The sequence below is a fragment of the Heterocephalus glaber genome, unplaced genomic scaffold (genome assembly GCF_053883595.1).
Source record: "Heterocephalus glaber isolate CG9 unplaced genomic scaffold, H.glaber_assembly_v1.0 deba00001561, whole genome shotgun sequence".
Taxonomy (NCBI): Eukaryota; Metazoa; Chordata; class Mammalia; order Rodentia; family Bathyergidae; genus Heterocephalus; species Heterocephalus glaber.
In genome coordinates, this window is record NW_028258349.1 from 12,883,272 (window position 1) to 12,908,242 (window position 24,971).

General features: G+C 36.2%; 2 protein-coding genes across 8 annotated transcripts in view; one reads left to right on the forward strand and one right to left on the reverse strand.

Moving 5' to 3' along the window:
* Znf382 (zinc finger protein 382) overlaps positions 1–361 on the reverse strand; it is a 162,273-nt gene extending 161,912 nt beyond the window's left edge. Inside the window, exon 1 of the mRNA XM_087191252.1 lies at positions 223–361. The gene's annotated coding sequence lies outside the window, so the exon portion shown is untranslated. The remainder of the gene's footprint in view (positions 1–222) is intronic.
* Positions 158–24,750, forward strand: Zfp82 (ZFP82 zinc finger protein). Of its 7 annotated transcripts, none has more exons than XM_087191274.1 (6): positions 164–309; positions 769–841; positions 4,824–4,909; positions 5,736–5,862; positions 7,597–7,692; positions 16,924–24,750. In XM_087191274.1, the coding sequence occupies exons 3-6, from the start codon at positions 4,901–4,903 to the stop codon at positions 18,291–18,293; spliced, it is 1,602 nt and encodes a 533-aa protein (XP_087047400.1). In that variant the 5' UTR covers positions 164–309; positions 769–841; positions 4,824–4,900; the 3' UTR covers positions 18,294–24,750. The 7 variants fall into 7 exon arrangements, with proteins under 7 accessions (XP_087047401.1, XP_087047400.1, XP_087047406.1 ...); XM_087191276.1 differs by lacking the exon at positions 164–309 and adding an exon at positions 482–626; XM_087191275.1 differs by lacking the exon at positions 769–841 and having other exon boundaries at positions 158–309.
* Positions 24,751–24,971: the final 221 nt, after the last annotated feature.

A 24,971-nucleotide genomic window follows, 5' to 3' on the forward strand; every position in this document is an offset into this window, starting at 1 on the left:
CGACAAAGGACCAAAGAACCCATCCTAACCGGCTCCAAACGCGCTAGAGCTCGGGTTCACACGGTGGGAGGCCGTGACACAGCCTCGCCCAGTAGGGCTCCCGCGCCTGCGCACTTAGTGCGCCCGGCTGGCCCTCCCAGCAGCCCTAGCGAGCTGGCCGTTAGGTACCTCTGGCTGTGTGCTGTCGGTGACCATAGTGCCCTGGCTTCCGCAGTCCATTACCTTGAGACGTTTCTGCGTCCCCAGGGAGTAGTCCTGGCTCAGCGCATTGGTCTTGGCCACCCTAGCAAAGGCGCTGCGGCGCATGGGGTAAGAACAGGGCAGGGGAGGCCACGCAGAGCGTCGGGAGCCCAGCGCCTAGGGAACGGGGTGTGTGAGAAGGGCGGAGGTGTTACCTTGCGCGTGTGGGGGCGTGACAGGGCCTGCGTGTGGCGTCGGGGACTCTGTGTGGTCGTGAGGCAGGGACTGGTATGTGACGGCGTTTGTGTGACTTAATTGGGTACAAAGCCTCCTGTGAGAACCAAGTGGCCATGGAGTGTACATCTCGGACCCCAACGTCTTCTGCCGTGTAGCCACACCGGGCCCTGGGCAGAGAAATGGCCCCCAGTCATCATCTGAGCGCCGTGGTAAAGAATCCGCGGAAAAAAGCTCAGATTCGATCTTAGGATAAGAATGCTAGAACTGAGGCGGGTAGGGTGGCCCACTCCTGTGGTCAGTCCCAGTACTTTTTTTTTTTTTTTTTTTTTCGGTACCGGGAATCTAACTCAGGACCTTGCGGGCCGGCAGTCCCAACACTCTTGAAGACTGAAGCTGGAGGATCAAAAGTTCGAGCCCAGCCTGGGTAATTTTTCAAGACGTTGTCTAGAAATAAAAAAACAGAAAAGGACTGAGGACGTAGCTAAGTACGTAGGCCCTGGTTCAGTCCTTCGTACGGAGACGAGCGAGGGAGGGAGAGAATGTTAGAACCGGAGGCTTCCTTCAGGCTCCCTTCAGGACCCCCTCCACACCTCGTCCCCTTGCGCGCTGACGCATCCATACTGTCACAACTCGGAGTTCCAACTGCAAGTTTCAGAACCAGAGCTCTCTCCAGAAGGCTTTTGTAAACTCCTTCCAGCCCCAGGAAACGTAACCTTAGTTTTTTGTTGATAGAGTCAACAGTACTCTCACTTTACCGTGGATTTGTGTGGGTCGTGGTTGGTAAGGGGAGTTGTGATCGTCGTGGTGTGGCCCAATTTAACCAGGCTGGATTGGGCTCCTAGAATAACCTAGATCAGTGGTGGCCGTGTGCCACAGCAGACACGCAGAACCCTCTCTATCCACATGAGAGTTAAATCGCTTCAGCAGCCCAGCCGCATCTGATATTCAGGTTTAATTGCAGTGTTGACACTTTGTGATAAATACGTGGATTTGGGTCGTAGTTTGGGCACTCGGTCTCTAAAAGGTTCATCATCACTGACCTAGATGTTAAAATTTCCTTCTTTCCTGATCCTGCCAATTTTTATTTTCTTCCCCCAGTTCTGGTGATTGAACCCAGAGTCTTCATACTGAGCTTCATCCCTAGCCACCTTTCTCTCTCTCCCTTTCTCCCTCTTCCTCCCCTTTCCCTCTCCATATTGGAGATACTGATATTGTACAATATCAATAAATAAATAACTTAAAAATGAAAAAACATCCTCATAGAATTGTTAAAGAAAATTGTTAAAGATAATTTTTCAATAAATTGTTAATTTTTAAATTAAAAATTAAACATAATTTCCTTAATAATGGGATAAAGGTGATGATATATTTTGTGTTCTATTTAGTACATTTTAAGTACTTTATATATATTATGTTCTTAACATTAACCTACAAGGTAGATATGTTATCATTTCCCAATTTATGAGGTAAGAGACACTGAAAATTAAATAACATGTCCAGATTTTCATAGTTAAAAACTGTCAAAACTTAGATTCATATTGAAATCCTGACTATAAAGCCTATATTTTAAATAAGTGAGTCTACCATCTCCTAAAATTGTGCTTATGTTTATTAGTCTACCTAGCATACCTGTAATTTATCATCATCACTAATAACTGCACAATATGCTGTCATACAGTACAACATAATTTATTGAACTTGTTGCCTACTATTAGGTATTTTGGTTGTCATAAATAATTTTTAAAATTTTTATTAGTACATGTCCAGAGTCCATACAAGTTCACATTCCTTGTATGGAGTTGGTACCTGTACATAATACATATTAATTTTTTCATCTCCTTTCTCTCCTCTCCCTCTCCTTCCCTCTATCTCTTGACCTGTTCCCTACCCATTTGAGGAGGATTTATCCTCCCTACTTCCTATTGTCTGTCTTTTATTTTACTCTTTATTTATAATTTGGGTTTGTCATATAAGAGAAACCATGTAATATTTAAACTTGTGTGTCTGATTTCACTTAACATTATAGTCTCAAGGTGCATCCATTTTCCTACAAACACTCAAGTTTATCTTTATCTATTTAATGGGAGAGTATTACTTCTTGTGTATACATCTTTTACAAATATACTTTTATATGTACTTTTACAAATATTTCCTAAGAATAAATTCCTAGAAATAGAATTTCTATGTTGAATGTTCTAACATTTATATTCAAAAATATACTAGATCCTGTGCTAATACATGGGAAAAGTATAGTGACCAAAATAGCATAGTTAATACCTTTATTATGTTTTAATCTCTCAATGTAGATAAACTTGTACAAGAGTAAGACTTTTTACAACTAAGTGTAATAAGGATATTGAAAAAATCATAGAGCATGGCTTGAGAATTTGTAGGAAGAAATCAGTCACTTTCAGGTTATAGCCAAATCATACCAAATTCATGGAATTTCTATGAGGTAATAACATTTTGTGTAATAAACACTATGCCTTATAGTTTTTGTGATCTTGCTGTTGATGCAATATGAGACTAACTGAACAAGACTGTTGGGTTAGAAGCAAGGTAACTTTTTTTTATCAAGAAGTCATAAGAAGTGGCAGCAGTGAAACGAGACATTAATTTGATAATATTTAGTCATTATTTTATATGCAGAATTCAAAAATATGAAATCATAGAGTTGGTCCAGATATTGGGAGCTAAAACAAAGAAAAGACACCTGCATGGTGGTGCATCATCCTTATAATCCCAGCACTCACCTGTACACCCAGCACTCAGGAGGCTGAGCCAGGAGGATCACTGAGAGTTCGAGGCCAGCCTGGGCTATACAGTGAGTTCAGGGCCAGCCTGAACTACAAAGTGAGACCTTGTCACAAAAACCCAAATCCTAATAATAATAATAACAACAACAACAACAACAATAGTTTGTTTTATCCTATGGATGCTTTATGATTTCCTTAATCTGTTTCCTACTGAAGGACATTTGAGTTCTTCACAGCTTTTTTCCATTATAAACAATGTCAGCATATTTTTACATACCACTTTGACCATCTGTGTAATTATTTTCTTTAATTTTAAAAATAGAACTTCTGAGTCAAAGGATTGTGTGGTGTAAATACTGCTTGTACATATACTTTTAAATTCAGTCTGCAAGCTGTACATAGTGATGCACACCTGTAATACCAGCTACTCAGGAGACTAGGGGAGAAGGATGGCAACTTCAAGGCCAGCCTGGGAAATTTAGCAAGATGCTCTCTTAAAATTTTTTAAAAGGGATAGGAGCCAGGCATGGTGGCATATACCTGTGATTCTAGCACCCTTGGAGGCTGAGGCAGGAGGACTGCATATTCAAGCCTAGCCCAGACAACTTGGTGTCTTAGTGAGAACATGTCTCAAAATAAAAAAATGAAGAGAGCTCAGGTATAGCTTAATGAGAAGGCCCTGGGTTCAGTCCCCAGTACCACAGAAATCAGTTGATCAGTCATCAGTGTACTGGTTAATGTGCATTTCCTCACCTACTTGCTAATTGATATTTAAAGTGACATTGAATATCTTTTTGTGATTTGCTGTGTTACTTCCTTTTTAGTGAATCGTGTGTGCCAGGTTTCTTTCATTGGAACAAGACATACTGGGTTTCAGAGGCTAGAGCTGGAGTTCAATGAGAGCTGGCTTTGTGTTAGAAAGAGGAGGATTCCAAATGCAGCTTTGCTACTTTTATACTGAATTTCTATAAGTGATTACATTTCATTTAGTGTGAAATTTTTGATCCATTGCATGGATAGAATATTACACTAAATACCAATCATGATGATACAGTTAATCTATATAAACTCTCATAGCTTGGAAGTACTTATTTTTTCTTTCTCTTGTTTTTGTTTTGGATGCTGGAGATTGAATCCAGGTGCTTGAGCATGCCAGGCCCATATTCTACTACTGAGCCATACCTCTAGGCTAGAAGGTCTCAGTAAAGAGATTTGTGTTATTTTCTAGCTACCAAAAGCCAATGTTGTAAGAAAGAGAATCACAGATGAAGTCATGCAGGAAAGCAATGTGGATGATTCTGATTGGAAACAGAAGAGTGATTAGCCCCAGAGATTTTGGAAATTATTGTCCCAGCTGCAGACAGGGTGTGCTACCAGGGCAGTGGTTTTGTACTGAGTAGAGCTGCAAGGCTTGGCCATTATGAATTTCTCTCTTTATGCCTGGGAATCCTAGCAGATTTGTGAGACATCCAAGGTGACTCTGGTTTAGATGATGTGACTCCTTATCAGCCTTGAAATTTATGAGAGATTAAGTTTGTCCAGAGTTCCCCAAATTTCTCTCTCTTGGATCAAAAGAAGGAAAGGTCTTATTAACTCATTTTGGTAGTTTTGAGGCCTATCTCATCTCATAGCTTTGTTTTCCTTCCCCAGCTCTGGCCTTTGCAAGGTCTACTTCTTCTGGCAAACAAACCCCAAGAAGGACTGACCAGTTCTTGGATTTCTAAATCATGGCCCATGTAAGTTATTATTTCCCTCTGGAAATATTATCATGTAAAGGTTCTAGAGATGTTCCTTTATCCTGAAATTTCTTACCCATCAGAGCCTCATCCCAGAACCTTCTTCCAGTTCTTCCAAATCCAGGAAGGGATAAAGCTAAATAGCACATTGCCTATCCTACAAGCCCTCTTTTTTCCAGTCACTGTCCATCTGTTTGTTGAACAAATCATTCAGCTTCTCCTATATGTGATGAATCTTCTGCTAAAAGCTACAGTGGGCCACCGCCTGCCTCGCAAGCTCAAGGTCCTGAGTTTGATCCCTGGTACCAAAAAAAAAAAAAAAAATATATATATATATATATATATATATATATATATATATGTATGTATATATATGTATGTATATATAAATTTTAAAAAAGGGTAAGGACTTGAACCCAGGATGAAGACCCTGGATTTAGTCCTCAGCACCATAAAATAAAATAAATCTGTTCTTCAAGGGGACAGGAGTAGAATTCACATTTCTTAAGAATTTATGAGGTAGACTAATAGCAGGCAGAAGCTTTAATAATATTTCATTTAATGGGAAAATGATAATTTTTTTCTTTCCCATACATGTTTGGATTACTGAGGTATGCTAGACTATATAAATGGCTATGTCTGTAGCAGCAGGATCCTTGAGAATCAGGCATACTCATTTCCTAACTAGCTATGTTACAGACTTCTAGCTCAAGCCTGTTTCCTTGCTATAATATTCCATTTCCTGCAATATTTCCTCCATATTTTATCTTCCATATTAAAACAAATTTTCTTTATTTCAATTGTAATATATGGTTTGTCATTTCAGGGATCAGTGATGTTCAGTGATGTATCCATAATCTTCTCTCAAGAAGAGTGGGAATACCTAGACCGGGAACAGAGGAACTTATATAGAAATGTGATGATGGAGAACTATAGCAACTTGGTCTCACTAGGTAAGGTTATCTGCCTTTTGTAATTTGATTGTATTTTCTATAACATCAACTTTCTTCTCTGAAAAGTTAAAGAATTTTTTTCAAGAAACTATCTGAATTTCTGCTCCCTGTTCTTAAGGCAATAGTTTGAACTTTATTTCTTTGGAAGGGAGCACTTCCATTGAGTATATTCATCTTCTGCATCCTTAAGTAGGCCTTAGACCTTACTTACTGATGAAGGGGCTGGATTTGAAATGTAGATGATTTGTGGCCTTATCAAAGAAAACAGAATTTACTTTGTTTTTGAACTCAGATGTTTTGAACTTTAGATGTTTTATTACTTGTATACCTGTAAGGAAAATAGCTAAACTCTTTCTTGGTTTTTTTCTATCAAAAGGACACATGTGGCTAAAGGTATGGCTCAGTAGGTTGAGTACTTGCCTAGCATGCACCAGGCCCTGAGATCAATCCCTGGCACCACCAAAAAAAATCATATATGATACATATATACATATATATACATATATATATATATATATATATATATATATGATATACTGGTAAGTTGTAAAGTTATATCACGAGGATTTGTTTACAATTTAAGGTAGCTTATTCCTTTAGTTAATAAACAAATATATTTTATTGAAAATTAAAAATCCAAGAACTTTGCTTTTTTTTTTTTTTTTTTTTTTTTTAAGACAGGGTCTCACTATATATAGTTCAGGGTGAGTTTGAACTCACTATGTAGCCCAAGCTGGCCTCAAACTTGCAGGGATCCTACTCCCTCACCCTCCTGAGTGCTAGGATTACAGGTGTGTGCCATCACACCTGAAAAACTTTGCTTTTAGTATTAATATCCTAATAAATAAGAGTAAATGTCTTTTGGGAAGCTTCTTGTTTTTTTTCTCAGCAAAATAACAATAACTAATAGCTAATGAAATATATATACTACTATTAGGCAATGTTTAGGCATAGATAGATACACATTAATACAATCTTCATAATAGTCACTTTTTAGGAGGTTACTGGAGATCAAACAGGGATTATTTACTGCTAAGCTACCTTCCCAGCCGTGTTTTAAATTTTTATTTACTTATTTTTTATTTTATTTATTTATTTATTTTTATTTTTAAAAACAAAGTCTTGTGGGCTGGGGATTTGGCTCAGTGGTGCTGCTGCCTGTCTCGAAAGTACAAGGTCCTGAGTTCGATCCCCGGTACCAAAAAAAACCCAAAAACAAAACAACAAAGTCTTGCTAAGTTGCCCAGGGTGGCCTAGAACTTGGCAATCCTCCTGCTTCTCAAGTAGCTGGGATTAAAGGTAAACACCAGCATACTCAGCAGATAGGCACTATTATTATCACTGTTTTATAGATGAGGGAAACAGCATGGAAGTACCTTGATTATATGACTGGGATGGGGCAGAAGCAGGATTTGAACCATGTCATTTGTGATCTCAAGCACTATTTCCTCTGAAGAAAGAACACTTATATCCTTTTCTAATCTCTATTTATTGTGTGATCTTTTTTTTTTTTTGGTACCAGGGATTGAATTTAGGACCTTGTGCTTGCAAGGCAGGGGGTGGCACCACTGAGCTAAATCCCCAGCCCCTTATTGTGTAATCTTAATGTGAATGCTTTTAAACCATCTTTCCCTTCTTTGCTTTGAAAGCTTTATCAGTTATTATTTTAATCTATAGTGTATTACAAATATAACCATGATAAACCAATAAAATTTTGAATTATTTTCCTCTAAGCGGGATGCTTCATATCCAAACCAGATGTGATTACCTTATTGGAACAAGGAAAGGATCCCTGGAAAGTTGTGAGGAAAGGAAGAAAACGATATTCAGGTGAGTGAGGGTCAATCAGCCTGAGGGAATCACCCAACTAGGAAAAAAAGCACAACCTTGTTTTTTAGAAAGCCATTTTTAAAGTTCCTTCATCCAAAGGCAAGTGTCCTAGACCAGGGGAGCAAATAAAGGCTTGGCTGGATACTAAAAAAACCTGCTTTATCCCATTTACTTCTCTCTCTCTTTTTTTTTTTTTTTTTTGCTCTTTCCAGTTTTTCTTTTCTTGAAAGGGCTGGGGTTGGAAAGTATTCTCTTTGTTCACTATTGACAACCATCTCTATTTTTATTCCATTGGCTTATTCTTTTGCATTGGGAGATGGATGGATGGCTAGATAACCTGAGCCGGGTGCTATTATAGCTGTCAATACAATGGGAAACGAAACGAATAATGTTCTTATCCCCATGAAATTTACCTTGTAATAAAAGAAATATAGCAATTATAAATAAATAGAAATTAGAATGTCAGGTAATAAAACAATGCTGTGAAGAAAAGTAAGCAGGGTAAGGGGACAGAAAATGTTGTAGGATGAAAAGGCTATTTTAATTATGGTCAGAAAGTAAATAATTCTTTTTTCCCACTTTGCTCATAAAGTTTTAAATAGAAGCTTTTTTTTTTTTTGGTACCGGGGATCGAACTCAGGTCCTTGAACTTGCACAGCAGGCGGTGAAACCACTGAGCTAAATCCCCAGCCCAATAAAAGCTTTTTTAAAGAAAATCTTAAAGGAATATATGCATGGTATTATAATATATATTAACAACTTAAGTTTCTTTTTTATTTTATTAGTACTGTACGTGTTTGCAGTTCATGCAGTTTGCAATCATCTTGGAGAGTGGTTACATGTATATACCATAGCTTGATTCTTTTTTTTCTTATCCCCCCCTCCAATTTGCCTGTCCCGTTTTTCTTTCTTGTTGATATTGTTGATCTCAGCTTATGTTATAGCATATAATGTTTACATTAATTGAGGTTATTAGGTTTCTGTATATGGCATATCTTTATTCTACTTATTTCCCCTTCCCCCCCTCCTCCTCACCACTCGTGCTTTTTCCCTAGGACCACTTCCCTTTTGCAAGAGATCCATCTCCCCTGTCTCCTATCCATCCTTTATTATTCTCTTTGTTTGTACTTTGCTTCATTAAAATACATGGTATTTAAGCTTGTGGATCTGCTTTATTTCACATTTGCATCTTTTTTCATTTCTTTTCGTTTTTTTTTTTTTTTTTTTTTTGGTACCGGGGATTGAACTGAGGTCCTTATGCTTGCGCAGCAGGCAGCGAAACCACTGAGCTAAATCCCTGGCCCTGATCTGCTTTATTTCACTCAATATATTTTCCAGGTGCATTCATTTTCCTACAAATGTTTTGTATCTGTCATTCTTTATAGCAGAATAGTATTCCATTATATATAGATACTACATTTTCTTTATTCAATCATCTGTTGATGGGTATACAGGTTGTTTCCAGGATTTAGCTATTAGGAGTTGCTCTACTATAAACATTGGTATGCAGGTATCACTGTAGTATGATGTTTTAAGCTCTTTGGATAATATTCTTAGCAGGGGGATCACTGGGTCATATGGAATATCTAATTTTGGCTCTTTGAGAAATCTCTATACTGATCTCCATAATGGTTGTACTAGTTTACATTCCCACCAACAATGAAGGAATGTTCCTTTTTTACCACACCCTCACCAGCATTGGTAATTGTTTGATTTCTTAATAATTGCCATTTTTTCTGGAGTAAGATGGAATTTTAATGTTTTGTTTTGTTTTGCTTTGGCACTGGGGATCAAACTCGGGATCTTGCACTTGCAAGGCAGGCGGTGGAACCACTAAGCTAAATCCCTGGCCCTTTAGTGTTCTTTTAATTTGTATTTCTCTATTAGTTAGAGATGTTGAATATTTTTTCATATATTTTTTGATCATTTGTGTTTCTTCCTCTGTGAAGCATCTGTTCATTTCTCTTATGCATTTCTTGGCCGGATCTTTAATTTTATGTGGTTTAATTTTTTTTAATTCTTTGTCTATTCTAGATATTAGTCCTCTGTCTGAGGTGTAGCTGGCACAAATTTTTTTCCCATTCTGTAGGCTGTCTCTTCACTTTACAGATTCTTTTACTGTACAGAAGCTTTTAGTCTGATATAATCCCATTTGTTGATTCATGCTGTTATTTCTTGTGCAATAGAAGTTTTGTTTAGAAAAATTCTTCCCTACGCCTATGTCTTCAAGTGTTTTACCTATTTTATCTTCCAGTAGGTTTAATGTTCTGTTTTAATGTTTAGATCTTTAGATCCATTTTTATTTTAATTTAGTATATGTTGAGAGATAAGGGTCCAGTTTCAATCTGCAGCACACAGATAACCAGTTTTCCCAGGACCACCTGTTGAATAAGCTATCTTTCCTTCAACATATGCTTGTGGCCCCTTTGTTGAAGATCAATAGCTGAATGTGTCTGGGGAAGTTTCTGTATCCTCACTTCTGTTTCACTGATAGATGTATTTGTTTTTGTTCCAGTACCATGCCATTTTTATCATTATTGCTTTGTAGTATAGCTTAAAGTCAGGTATTGCTATGCCTCCTGCTTTGCTCTTGTTGTCTAAAATTGCTTTTGCTATTATGGGTCTGTTCTGGTTCCAAATAAATTGTAGGATTTTTAAAAAAGATCTGTAAAGTATGATGTTGATATTTTGATTGGGACTACTGTAAATCTGTGTAACAGTTTTGGGAGTATGGCTATTTTGACTATATTGATTCTGCCTCCCTAGGAGCAGGAGACATCTTTTCGTTTTCTGATGTCCTCTTCAATCTCCTTTTTTCAGAGTACTGTACAGTTCTTTGTAGAAGTCTTTCACTTCCTTGGTTAGGTTGATTCCTGGGTATTTTATTTTTCTTGAAGCTATTGTGAATGGTATCATTCTCATAATTTTCTTTCATACCATTTGTTGTTGATGTACACAAATGCTAATGATTTTCACATGTTGATCTTATATCCTGCTACACTGCTGAAGTTTGTTATTAATTCTAACAGGGTTGTTTTGGTTCTTCTATGTGGAGTATCATGTCATCTGCAAATAATGATAATTTTTCTTCCTTTCCTATATGTATTCCTTTTATTTCTTTTTCTTGCCTAATTGCTCTGGCTAATGTTTCAAGTACTATGTTGAATAGAAGAAGTGATAGTGGACATCTGTGACTTGTTCCTGATTTTAGGAGGAATTTTAGTTTTTCCCCATTTAGTATGATGCTGGCTATTGGTTTGTCATATATAACTTTTATCATATTCAGGTATGTTCCTTCTATACCTGTTTTCTTGAGAGATTTTTTTTTTAATCATGAAGGGTGTTGGATTTTGTCAAAAGCTGTTTCTGAATCTATTGATATGATCATATGATTTTTTACCTTGCTTCTGTTTATATGATGTATTACATTTATTGACTTAAGAATGTTGAACCATTCTTGCATCTCTGAAATGAAACCTACTTGATCATGATGTTTGATTTTTTTTTAATGTGCTGCATTCTATTTGCTAATATCTCATTGAGAATTTTTGCATCTATGTTCATTAAGGAGATTGGCCTATAGTTTTCTTTTTTCATTGGGTCTTTATCTGGTTTTGGGATCAGTATGATACTGGCTTCCATAAATTAGTTTAGGAGCACTCCATCCCTTTCGATTACTTTAAAGCACTTGGGGAGTATTGTAGAATTCCACATGGAATCCATCAGGTCCCGAGCTTTTTTTAGTTGGTAGATTCTTCATAACTGTGTCAATTTCATTGATTTCTATTATCATCTTTATAATTTCCCTCCTTAATTTCAGTTTGGGGCTGGTTTGTTTTCGTTTGACAAGTATCTTAAGATTTCTTATTAGGTTGTCTATTTTAACTTGCTATGCTTTCCTAATGTGAGCATTGATTGTGGTGAATTTTCCTCTTAGAACTGCTTTCATTGTGTCCCAGAGGTTTTGGGAAGTTATACCATCATTGTCATTAACTTGTAGAAATTTTATAATTTCTTCTTTGATTTCTTCTGTGACCCATTAGGAGTATATTGTTAATTATCCAGGAGGTTTTGCCTTTTCTGAAATTCCTTCTGTCATTGATTTCTATTTTCATTGCACAGTGGTCTGATAGCATGCATGGGGTAATTTCTATTCTTTTATATAGATTCACTATCATGAAATTGTCCACTCAGTCAGGATTAGTCCTATGCAATTAAACCAGCTATAGTAGCAACAGGCTAATCTGTTGTTACAGTGGTATCTATCAGGGTAAGTTGAGAAATAACATACCATGAGACCCTGTTTTGTGTCTCTCTTTAGAAGAAGTCCTCGGTTATACTGTAAGCATCATAACAACCCAAGTCTTGACCCACACTTAATGTGCACTAAATGTGATGGCTATGTCTCCTCTACTGGTGAAAAACAGCATTTAGCAGTAATTTTATAGAATCAGTTATCTAAAGCCCAGAGAGTTGGGGACTGGGTAATGCCAGAGGAGGGAAGAGAAGAGAAAAAAGGAGGAGGAGTTTGTTTTCAAAAGTCCTCTGGTATGTGATATGGGAAGGAAGAAATGGGTGGGGAGCAAAGGATCCTAATGATGGTAAGGGTATGTTATATATTTACAAGAGGATAACAGGGAAAACTGGGTACAAGATTGGTAGTGAGAAATGGAGATGGGAAAAGATTCTATGACTGACAGAAATATTAGAGAAAAGTTAAAAGGAAACAAGGGGAGAGGAAAGAAAAGAAAAAATGAGAATGAATATGACATAGGAGAAAGAAGTCAAGTAAAGAGATATGGATAAAAGTAGAAAGGATATAAAGAATTCCCTTACTTCCTATAAACTATACTGGGAGAAAAAAGGCAAGAGAGAGATAAGCACACATACACAAACAGACATGCTTATAAAAGAAAAAAAGGATAAAATAATGGAATAAAAGTGGGGGATGTACAGAAAGAGGAAAACAGCAAAGAATAGAAATATTAAAAATTTTAAAAATGAAAATTTAAAAATACAATTAAAGAATAGTAAAAGAAACTTTTCTGTTGTTTTGTACATGTTGCTCTTTTCCTCAGCCTAGGGTTAAGGAGCAGAGCTCAAGCCAGGATGTGTCTCTGTTCATGCTGGAAATCTGAGGTAACAGTCCACCTCTAGAACGGTGCTGGATGTAGAGATCTGCTTACAGTGAGAACATGGCACCAATGTGAGCTTCTAATTCTGTTTAACTCAGGCTGAACCTGGCCTTTGACTGCAGTAGTCAGTGTTCACCAGCCCCCACCCCTTAGCAGAATTCCCCCTAGTCTGTTGACTGTCTCCTGTTACTGTCTTTCCCTCATCCACTATGGGAACTTGGCAGTGTGAAGCATGGTTTGGGGTCAAGGGGCTGCTCTGGGACCCAGGTTTAAACACTCATCCCTTTCTACAGTGGTGTCTCCACCAACTCTTTTTCCATGTCTGTGGTGCTGTACTGGGGTTACTCACCAACTGTGACTGTGGAAGGCTGCTCTGAAGGTAGTATTCCGTGTTTTCCTTGCTGGTTCCAATGGACAATTCTTTCCATCCCAGTGCAGCTCTCTGGTTCTCTTTGAGAAAAAAAGTTGTTAAGTTTCAATTTGGCTCTAGGCCTACCCAACTGCTGATGGCAGCGCTGCACAGTCTCTCCTGCAGGAGGTATGATCTTTCTTCTATATCACTTAATCCTATTTTCTCCTCTTGTTAGTTTCCTTGTGATTCCCAGTAGCCTCCATTCACTTTGATCCCTCTCTAAGCTAGTAGTTTCCAGACTCTAGATACTTTTTCTTGGAAAAGCCAGTTGCTGCCATTCACGGCTTTGCCATTTTGAGACTGAGCAACTTAAGTTTCCTATGAATTACTCTAATACAGAGGTCCTGGATCACAGACTTCATTCTTATTTGCCTTTTCTATCTATTTACCTTCACATTAAGAAGATACATGAATGGACTAGACTATAGGGACAATAAATCTCTTGGTTAAGCTTCTACCTCTGTCCTACTTTGATTTCTCATTGTACTTCATAAAAAATAATTCTTAAAATTTTTATATTGAGAAACATGTCTTCTGACATGACTGAGGAGAGTCATTTTAGAATAGTAGTTCTAATTTTATAGTAATAGAGTCATTTCAGTGGCTAAACTATTGCCTTTCAACCAAAGGAAAGAAAACCACGCTCTTTTCTCCCACACTACCTATTTTATTCACATTCAGGTAAATGATATTTACAAGTATTAATACTCAAAGAAAAATGAAATAGAGATTCCAGACAAGATACCAGTTTATAAAAGGAAGCAGTTAGCCGAATAATGACTGTTAACAAAATACTCACTGTTGGCTCAAAGTTAAACACTTTGTTCTGTGGAAATTTATTGGTTTAAATACTGATCTTCAATGATCAGTTATATATTCCTAGAAGAATAATCCATGTTAAATGTATTTTAAAAGTTATTACAGTCATATTTTTCCCAACTCTCCTCTGTGTTCATAATTATTTTCACTTTACTGTTCCTTCTATGTCTGTACTTTCTTGCTTTTCTCATTATATTAGCTATGATTTCTCTATTTTTATTTTTTATTAAAAATCTGTGTTTTGTAACTTTTTTGTCTACTGTAACTAATTCTGCCTTTATATCAATTAATTTTTTCTTCCACATTTGCATGAGATTACTTTGTTATCTCTCTTTTTTTTTTTTTTTTCTGGTACCGGGGATCAAACTCGGGTCCTTGTGCTTGCACAGCAGGCGGCGAAACCACTGAGCTAAATCCCCAGCCCAGTTATCTATTTTTGATGAAATTTTTCTTTAATTTTTATTGCTGTTTTACTTTTTGAATTTTATTCTAACCACTATGCTTATATAGATATATATGGTTATATATCTATATGGTTATATAGATATATATGGTTATATATCTATATGGTTATATAGATATATATGGTTATATATCTATATGGTTATATAGATATATATGGTTATATATCTATATGGTTATATAGATATATATGGTTATATAGATATATATGGTTTTATAGATATTTATATGTAGTTTTAAAAAAACTCATTGCTTTTTGAAAAAAATTGATACCAGTTTGAGTTTTATATTCCTGTTGACCTAAGTTATTTAATAGATTTTTAAATTTTCAAGTGGAATGACTTTGTATGTTAATTTCTTGTTTGAGTAGAAAATGTCCTTATGATTTAAACTTTTTATACAGATCATATGGTAATTATTGAAAATGTTATCTTTTTCTCCCTCATACATGAATCACTGAGCATTTAGATTTTCCTCTGACTCTCCTACTAGCTTGCTGTCTTCTTATCTATATCCAGTATGACCTTATTAACATGTCCTTCACATTCAAATGACTACAAGACATTTTGTCTCCATTACTGAGTTACTAATATATCACATCTGTTGCTACTGTTTTTGCTAAGAATCTCATAAGAACTTCAATAAGGTATGATCATGTTTCCCTATGTAAGGAATGAGCTGTGGGTCATTCCTAGCACTGAGGGAAGCTGAGGCAGGAGTATTTTAAGTTCAAGCCCTCCCAAGGCAACTTAACAAGACCTTGTGTTAAAAGATTGAAAGGTCTAGGGATGTAGCTGAGTGGTACAGCACCCCTGGATTTGATTCCCAGTATTGCAAAAAATAAAAATCGATGATATATATTTCCAAAAAATATAGGAATGGGCTTGCCTATGAGGAAATGGAAGGGAGAACAGAAGGGGAGAAAAGACCAGTTGCACATTTATGAAATGGATAAGTAAGTTTAAAAGGAGACTGAGTAATAGAATTCCTGAATACTTTGCCATGATATACAAAGAAAAAGTAACCCATAGTTATGTGAAAGAAGAAATGGGTAGTGTAGAGAACACAGCATAGATATGGACATAAGCATGGAAACATGCATAAGAATATGCAAGCACCTTTTTCCATTCGTTTATTTAGCTAGGTAAGGTTGGATGAAGAGAATATTTAATTATTGTAGTGGTAAAATAAGAGACTAGAGGCAGAGAGATATTGCAGAATAAGTATATAACTATGGTAATGAGTAAAATCTATTGTGTGCTGTGGATTTATTATATGATATAGAGAGAGTAAATTAGAATTATTTTTGCCCTTGAGGTTTTTTTCAGTTTTGTTTTGTTTTTTGAAGCAAAATATTTATTGGTACATTTCAGATATACATAATGATAACATTCATCAGAGGAAATTTGTACCTGTCTGCCCTTGAGGTTTACAGTTAATAGTAAGCAAAAAAGAGCTGAGAATGTAGGTCATTGGTAGAGTGCTTGCACAGCATGTGTGAGTTCCTGGGTTTAATCCTCAGAATTTCAAGTACAGTAACTATTCCAGAATAATAACTAAAAATTAATAAATATATGATTTTTAAATTGAGAGATATTATAAAGGCAAGGAATAAACAATAGTGGTAGACTTAGATACTGTCAGTAGGGTCAGCCTCAACAGAGGTGACTTTTGATCCAAGACCACAGGATAAGTACGAACCAGCCATGCAACAAGCTGTAGTCAGATTTGTGAAAGATAACGCAGACTGTGTAAAGTCCTAAAAGACGGAAGCAAGTTGGAACATGTGAGATCTGAAAGGAGGCCACTGCCGGTAGCAGTAAATAGGACAGTGGTTTGAGATGTGTTACAAATAAGCAGATAGGCACTGGGGCACGCGCCTGCCTGGCAAGCACAAGGTCCTGAGTTCGATCCCCAGTACTGAAAAAAAAAGAAAAAAACCCCAAAACAAAACAGATACCTTGTTAACCACAGTGAGTTTGACTTTATTCTAAGGATAAAGCAATACTGTTGAAAAAATTTAATTATGAATTCCCAGTATTTCATCTTATACCAGAATCATTGTATGGAAAATATTAAATGTTCTCCCAGAAATGTAGAATCTGGTCTGGGTGGTCTAGGTCATGTTTAAAAGTCCATATTTATAAAAAGCTCCCTGGTGATTTGATCTATACATCAATTTGAGAGCTACTGGCTGAAAATATTTACTTAATCAACAATTTCACTTTTTTATATACACTCATATCTTTCTAGTTTTCCTTTTGCTTTTCTTTTTCAAATTATTTAACAGCGTTTGAGAGTTTGGTTGACTATTACTTTTGTTGTCTTTTATTTCGACTGTAGAAATTTTACTTGTTTTAGAAAAAGAAAACAGCATTTGTTTGCTTTCTTGTTTTCTTTTAGATTTGGAGACTAGTCATGAAACCAAGAAGTTACTTTCAGTAAATAACAGTTATGAATTCAATTTATCCCAGTGGAAGATAATGGAAAGAATTAAAACCCGTAGCCTTAAGGATCTCCTTTTAAAAAATGATTGTGAGTCCAAGAGAAAATTTGAAGAACAAGAGGGACCTCAGGCGGATTATTTTAATCAAGTGAAAGTCATATCTGAAAAAATATCCTCTTATAAAAAGCGCACATCTGTTACTCCACATCAGAAGATTCATTTTGTGGAGAAACCCTATGAATGTAAAGAATGTGGGAAGGCTTTCAGAGTACGCCAACAACTTACTTTTCATTTCAGAATTCATACTGGTGAAAAACCCTATGAATGTAAGGAATGTGGGATGGCCTTTAGGCAGACTGCACACCTTACTCGACATCAGAGACTTCATACTGGTGAAAAACTTTATGAATGTAAGGAATGTGGGGAAGCTTTCATATGTGGTCCAGATCTCAGAATACATCAGAAAATTCATGTTGGTGAGAAGCCCTATGAATGCAAAGAATGTGGGAAGGCCTTCAGAGTACGAGGACAACTTACTCTTCATCAGAGGATTCATACTGGTGAGAAACCTTACGTATGTAAAGAATGCGGGAAGGCCTTTAGACAGTATGCACACCTAACTCGACATCAGAAGCTTAATATTGCTGACAGAGTCTATGAGTGTAAAGAATGTGGGAAAGATTTTCTGTGTGGCTCTGGCCTTAGAGTACATCACAAACTTCATACTGGTGAGAAACCCTATGAGTGTAAGGAATGTGGGAAGGCCTTTAGAGTACGACAACAACTAACACTTCATCAGAGAATCCATACTGGTGAGAAGCCCTATGAATGTAAGGAATGTGGGAAGACTTTTAGTCGTGGTTATCATCTTATTCTCCATCACAGAATTCACACTGGTGAGAAACCGTACGAATGTAAGGAATGCTGGAAGGCCTTTAGCCGTTACTCACAACTTATTTCACACCAGAGTATTCATATTGGTGTTAAACCTTACGATTGTAAGGAATGTGGAAAGGCCTTTAGACTACTCTCACAACTTACACAGCATCAGAGTATTCATATTGGTGAGAAACCCTATAAATGTAAGGAATGTGGGAAGGCCTTTAGGTTGCGCCAAAAACTTACTTTACATCAGAGCATTCATACCGGTGAAAAACCTTTTGAGTGTAAAGAATGTAGGAAGGCCTTTAGACTTAATTCATCTCTTATTCAACATCTAAGAATTCATTCTGGTGAGAAGCCCTATGAATGTAAAGAATGTAAGAAGGCCTTTAGACAACATTCACACCTTACGCATCATCTAAAAATTCATAATGTAAAAATATAAGATGCTGGGGATTTAGCTCAGTGGTTCCGCCATCTGCCCCCTAAGTGCAAGGACTCAAGTTCGAACCCGGTACCAAAAAAAAAAAAAAAGAACATCTAATCAGTCCTATGTTATGAACATTCTATGAATGTAATAATCTCTTTTGCTTCACAGGTGTTTTGATTAGGCAAAGAAGTTTTGTGCCATTAAAGGAGTGTTAATATATTCTACCATCATTCAAACCTGATGCTTCAGCACATTAGTTTAAAAAAATGAATTTTATTAATATAACAAATGTGGGAAAGACACATCTCTGTTCCATCACTTTCCTACATGTATTATATTAAACAAGACACTTAACTGGTCTGTGCTGTAACTTCTTTCTTTGTGCAATGGTGATATAAAACTGTGACAAAAACTGGCACAAATTTTTGACATTCTTCTCATCAAAAGGTGGAATCCACATTCCTTCCCTTGAATATGAGCAGACTCTGTGATTGCTTTCTTCAATAGAATGTAGAAATACTGCTGGGCCAGTCTCTGGGCACTGAACTACACCCTCAGCCTTATTTATTTATTTATTTATTTATTTATTTATTTATTTATTTATTTATTTTTGAGATAGGGTCTCACTAAGTTGCCTGAGTGAGACTCAAACTTGCAATCCTCCTGCCTCAGCCTCCCAGAGTGCTGAGATCACAGGGTGCCTACCACACCTGGCTTGGGTTTACTTCATTTCTTGGAATACTTTCTTAAGCCCTAAACTGTCATGTGAAAAAAGCTGTTTTGGTGAAGAGCCCACATAGAGAGGCTCTGAGACTGCATAGTCAGGGAGAGGCACCTTGCTGAACCTAGTCTTCCAGACATGTCCAATAAGACACCAGACATTTAAGTAGAGTAGTTTTGGATCCTCCAGACCAGCCACCAGCTGAACACCACTGAGTGACCTTAGCTAACACCATATAGAACCGAAGAATTGACTACTGTGTCCCTTCACAGCAGCCCACTCTCACCTGTAGAACAAAATTCTTTTCCTACTTTTACTTGGCTCAAACTTGCTCTGCAGAGCTTGTTTCTTTTCCTACCTTTAATAAATGCAAAACCTTGATACCATTAAAAAAAGGAACAGATGATTCAACCAGCTGTCTCTGCCCAAGTTCCAGATATAGTCATAAAATAATAAAATGTTTTTTAGGCAAGTACATTTTGTTTTATTATCCTTAATGTTATGCTTTAGAGAATTCATGTGGAAGACTACAGGTGTAATGAATATAGACATCCCTTCCACCAACATTTATTGCTTATTGAACTTCAGAAATCTCATTCTCATCAAAATATTGTGTGTGAAAGTCTTTTTCAATTTGTTAATTAAAAAGCATATATTCTACAGTCTATATTGTCTAGTCCCAGTCAATATTTGGTTAAAAATTAACAAAAGTAACTTAAAAGGAAACTATTTGGAAATTAAAAATCAAGTATTATAAGTCCCATATTACCTTTTTTAAACCACTGCATTGTAGCTTTTTAAAAATACTAAATTGTCCTATCTTTAGCTGATGGGAATCACTTCATTGGCATCTATGTTGTGTGTCTTTCTATCATCACCTCTATAGCCACTGTAGCTTTGTTTTTAGACTTTGGCATTATTGATAAATAGCGGGAAAGAATAGAGCATTTATCTTGCCTTCTATATTTCAGAACAACCAAAAGTTGATTAAAATTCTCCATTAGAGCATTCCAGCAAGTAAAGGTCAAAGGAGTGATATAATTTGAAAATTACACTTTTAAATTTATAAAGTAACAGATCTCAATGATGGTGCCAATGGAGTTCAAGGCCTTAGGTGAAAGATTGATAGGAAGCTTATAATGGATGGAGTAGTGATAGTACCCACTAATCTATATATGTATTTTTTTCAGTAACACTGGTTTTTACTTGCAAACATCACTTAAAAGTTACAGATGTCAAGAAATAGTTTAAAATAGTATTTAAGTTTTCATCATGTATCTATGATACAAATTTTTTTCTTTTAACAAAGTTTTCATGTCATACACCTTATGAGAAATAATTAAAATGTAATACACACATAAAGTACAATAAAAGTGATCTTTTCAGATCATATATCTTCTCCTTAAAATCTCCAGATAGTCTTGTGATGTTTTGAAATTAGATATTGGCTTGATTTATTAGCAGATCTTGTGGGAGAACCTTTAAAGAATCCAGATTCAAGTTCAGCAGTGGCGTCTCTTACTTCCCTAGTTATACTTTTGTCCGACCCTTGCCACATCTTGGTCAAGTAGTTCTTCATGCTGTTGTTTGAAGGCTGTGGGTTTAAGGAAGTTTCTTCTCTGGAAAGAAAACTTCTCTGGAACACCAAGCTATGATTAAGATTTCTGACACAAGAGCATTCTAGGACAGGTCTTGTACTAACAGTGCTCAGTAATGATCTGTTTTGTTGTTGCTCCACCAGAAGTTTGGTATTGGCCTTTTCTAGCCTCTCATTAGCCTTGTTTAGTTTACTGGACAATGACTTTCTTCTATTAAATTCTGCTAGATAGAGTTGCCTATAGTTTTCCAATTGTATTTTGTTGGACTCAATTCTTGAGTTTTCATTTTAGAGAACTCTGATTCCAGATCTGTAATTCTGAGTTCCATCTGACTTCTCATTGAAGCATTATTAGTCTCTGTTAATTGCTGGAAATATTCTTGAGATGCTGCTTGTCTCTGTAAAAATAGATTGACTTCTTGTAATTTTTCTAATTCCCACCTGGCTCTTTCTTCAGTCTCCTGCTTATACTGTTCTACTTGGTCGTGTTCTAACACATTCTTTTCTATGTGACTTCTCAGGTTAACTCCTTCTTGTTCCAACTTCTTTTCATTCTTCTCTAATGTTTCACACTTCTTTTGTATATTTTTCATATATTTTTCATAGATGACTCCTGCTGGAGAAAATCATTATTTCTATCCAGATGTAGACATCTGGATGATGCAGTTTCCAGTTTTGCTGCAAGATCATCAACCCAGTTAGCTCTTTTTGTAATTCACCATTTTTCTTCTTTTCTTCAAAGTATATTCAGAGAGTCTGTTAACTCGGTAAGTTTTTTTAATTGTTCTTTATCATCTTCAGAAGTTTGTAGAGGTTTCAGTTCAGAGTTGGCTGGCTCCAAGGCAGGGTGGCATGGCAGAGGGACATTGCAGAGGAGAAGACAAGCAGCAGCAGCAATAAGGAACAAGTCCCTACTAATCTACATTATCATCTCTAAATTAGATCAGCCAGACTATACACTTCTTTTTGTGATGCAGTCAATGTATAGAGCATCTCCTGTAAAATATTATTGGCAAAAAGTATTGTCCCAAAATTATAATTTAATCCCTGAATCTAATTACCAGTTATCAGGAAATGTGCAGAATTAAGAAAAATTAATGACACAAAGAAGCAAACAGCCACATCCAAAATGTGGGAAATTTTACTGAAGTAATGCCCTCATATCCTAACTAATATATATCAAGAAAGTTAAAACCATAATCCCACATATTAAAGACTTAAGAGACATATAAATCAAATTCAGTGGTACCTCAGTACTCATTAATTGGTTCCAGAAGGTACAACCCATACCAAAAGTGAGGAGAACCAAACTGGGCTGGAAAAAGTAGCAGGTCAGAAGGCAATCAATAGGACAAGTTCTAGCTTCCATGTTGAGCACCAAACTATGAATATTGAAACTAAGTTTTTGCCTCAAAATGCATCAGTACCAAATTTGATGATTTTCAAAGCAGTTGAATCCTAAGATATAACTGTACAACAGCATCAATCCACTGATGAAGGCAGAGCCTTCATGATCTAATCACCTCTTTTTTTTTCTTCAGTAATGGATTGAACGCAGGGTCTTTGCACTGAACTATATTCCCAGCCACTTTTCTATTTTTTGTTTTGAGACAGAGTCTTGCTCAATTATTAAGTCACCCAGGCTGGGCTCAAACTTCGAATCCTCCCTTGTCCACCTTCCAGAGTACAGTACTGGGATTATAGATATCACCACACCTGGCAAAGGCCCCACCTCTTAAAGATCCCATTGGGGATCAGGTTTCTAACCCATGAACCCTCGGGGACACATTTATGCTATTGTACCTTTCAACAGATAAAAAGAGTTTTACCACAATTCTTCAATTTCAACCAAACTTCTGTAATGTTGCTGAAGTCATATGTTAAGATTTATGCCTCCAAGTCCACTCATCAAATTGGGCTGTTGTCAGTGATTAGTCATTCATTGTCTACAATAATACAGCTTTCATATTCAAGATTTTAAATTGTTTTTCATTTGTAAACAGTAAAATAGAACACAAAGAATATTTCAAGTGCTGCATTAAAATTAGTTTTTGCTAATAGGGCAGTGTGTTTCTCCTAAGGTAATATTTTCATGTTAACAGGGGCCTCCTGGGAACAGTCCTTTTATTCAACTTTTCTAAAACTAAGTTCTGCGGAACACCAGTACTTAACTGTACTTGAGGGAAATGGTCTTGTCAAAAAAGCATGGGAGCTCTGTATACCATATTCCTTTGGGAGAAAAATCACATCAAGTGCCTATCAAAAGACTAACCATGGGGCCAGGGATTTAGCTCAGTGGTTCTGCCGCCTGCCTTGCAAGCGCAAGGTCCTGAGTTCTGTCCCCAGTACCACAAAAAAATAAAATAACAAAAAAAGACTAACCATGTTTATCTAAACCAGTGTATCACAGAATTTTAGACATAGCTATAGAACTCGATGATTCCTTTTTTAAAAAATTCTGATTCCTTTTTATGTGTGTACTAGGCATCAAACTCTAGGCCTTATGCATGGAGGTGCTAGGTAAGTGCTTTACCACTGGGCTACATCTCCAGGCCTCTTATTATCACTTACAGATGTTCTGCTTTGGCAGATGCTGGATGCTGCCCATAAGTAGAAAGATTTCAAGGACTGAAATTTCAGCATCATGGCAGATGTATGGTTACTTTTATGACAAAGAAAGTGACTATATGCTATGCAACAGGGTGCTTGCTTTTTTTGAACTTAAAATGGTGCTTTTTGTGGGTTGGTGGTGTCACTCAGTGGTAGAGTACTTGCTTCACATGCAAGTGATGCCTCACATTAGAGTCTGGGTTCAATCCTCAGTACCACAAACAAACACACACACACACACACACACACACACACACACACGTGCTTTTTAATGGACTAGAAAACCCACTAGCCCTACCTATATATACAATGTATATATACTTAAATCTTTTACTGATCAATATTTGGGTTACATACAATTTCTTGCTGAAAAATGCCTTATCAAGTATCTGTGTTTCTTGCTATATATAGGCAAGAGTTTTTCTAAGATATAGTAAGTTCCTGATTTAAGAACAAGCTCTGTTCTGGGAGAATTGTTTATAAGTCAGATTCATTCATAAACTGACAAAGTGAGTCTTATACAATACACCTATGAAAGTTCACAACTTGAATGTTCTTAAATTGGAACTTAACTGTATTCATCAAAAAGTGAGATTATCGGGGCCGGGGATTTAGTTCAGTGGTTTCCGAGTTGGATCCCTGGTACCAAAAAAAAAACCAGTGAGATTATTCTGTCACAGTTTACATTCACTGTCAACCTCGCTAGACAAATTGCCATAAAAGTGGAGAGTATCATTGTGGTGCCATTTTACAATGCCTTCCACCAGTGAAATATTTCCTTATAATCCCTAAGTCTTAATATTCTTCTTACTTAATAATGAGTCAAACATCTTTAAAGATCTGCTTCATGGCTAAACAATATAACTTGTTAATTCATGTCTTGCGTGTGTTCCTTTTATTTAAAAATTTATGTTAAGAATTGTGATAGTTTTAAAACTTAAAATTCCAGATAGTAATCCTTTACCTGTTATGAGTGATGGACTTAATTCTTGCAGGTTGTGGCTTATGTCTGTATTTATGGTGATATCGCCAAATGAAAATTTTTAAAATGGGTACAATCACAGCTTTCATTATGATTATGAAAGATTTCAAAATGTCAAAAATCTTTTTGGTTTTTACTAGACTTTTGGTTTTGTAGGCAATCAACTCTGTCAACTACAAATTGTAATTTTGTATTTTTTCTGAATATTGGTAGTGATTGTTTTATTAATTATTTTATTATAATAAAAGAACTTCCAGAGGAAGACTTAGTATTGTGGTGATAGCAGGCATAATCATTTCTCCCAATTTAATGGAAATCATTTGGTGTAATGTTTAGGGTTGAGGTAAGTAGACTTTGTTTTGTTTCACTTGTCTCCCATAGTCTCTACTTAACTTTTTTAAAAATAAGAAATGTCTAGGTGCCATTTTAGCCCATTGATGTAATTTTTTTCTCCTTAAATTTGTTATTGTGATAATCTATACCATAGTCATTAAGGCAGTATAGTATTGGCACAAGAATGAATAAATAAACCAATGGAACAAATAAAGAGTCCTGAAAAAGACATGTGTATATGCATTCATCTCATTTATGACAAAGACTTCTTTGCAAATGTGCTTGGAAAATGGTGATCGTTTCAATAAGGAGCATTGGGTCAGTCACATATCTATATGAATACAAAATTACTCTTGACCCTTATATTACAAACAAATCAGTTCCAAATACATTAGCACTTTAATTATAAAAAGTAAAGCAAAGAATCTCTGGAGCCATGGAATGGCAAAG

Bases quoted from the DNA above. Each gene is read 5' to 3' on its own strand.
- Zfp82 (XM_087191275.1), top strand. The intron at 5,863-7,596 runs GTAAGGTTATCT...TTTTCCTCTAAG, and splicing joins TAGCAACTTGGTCTCACTAG to CGGGATGCTTCATATCCAAA. The intron at 7,693-16,923 runs GTGAGTGAGGGT...GTTTTCTTTTAG, and splicing joins AGGAAGAAAACGATATTCAG to ATTTGGAGACTAGTCATGAA.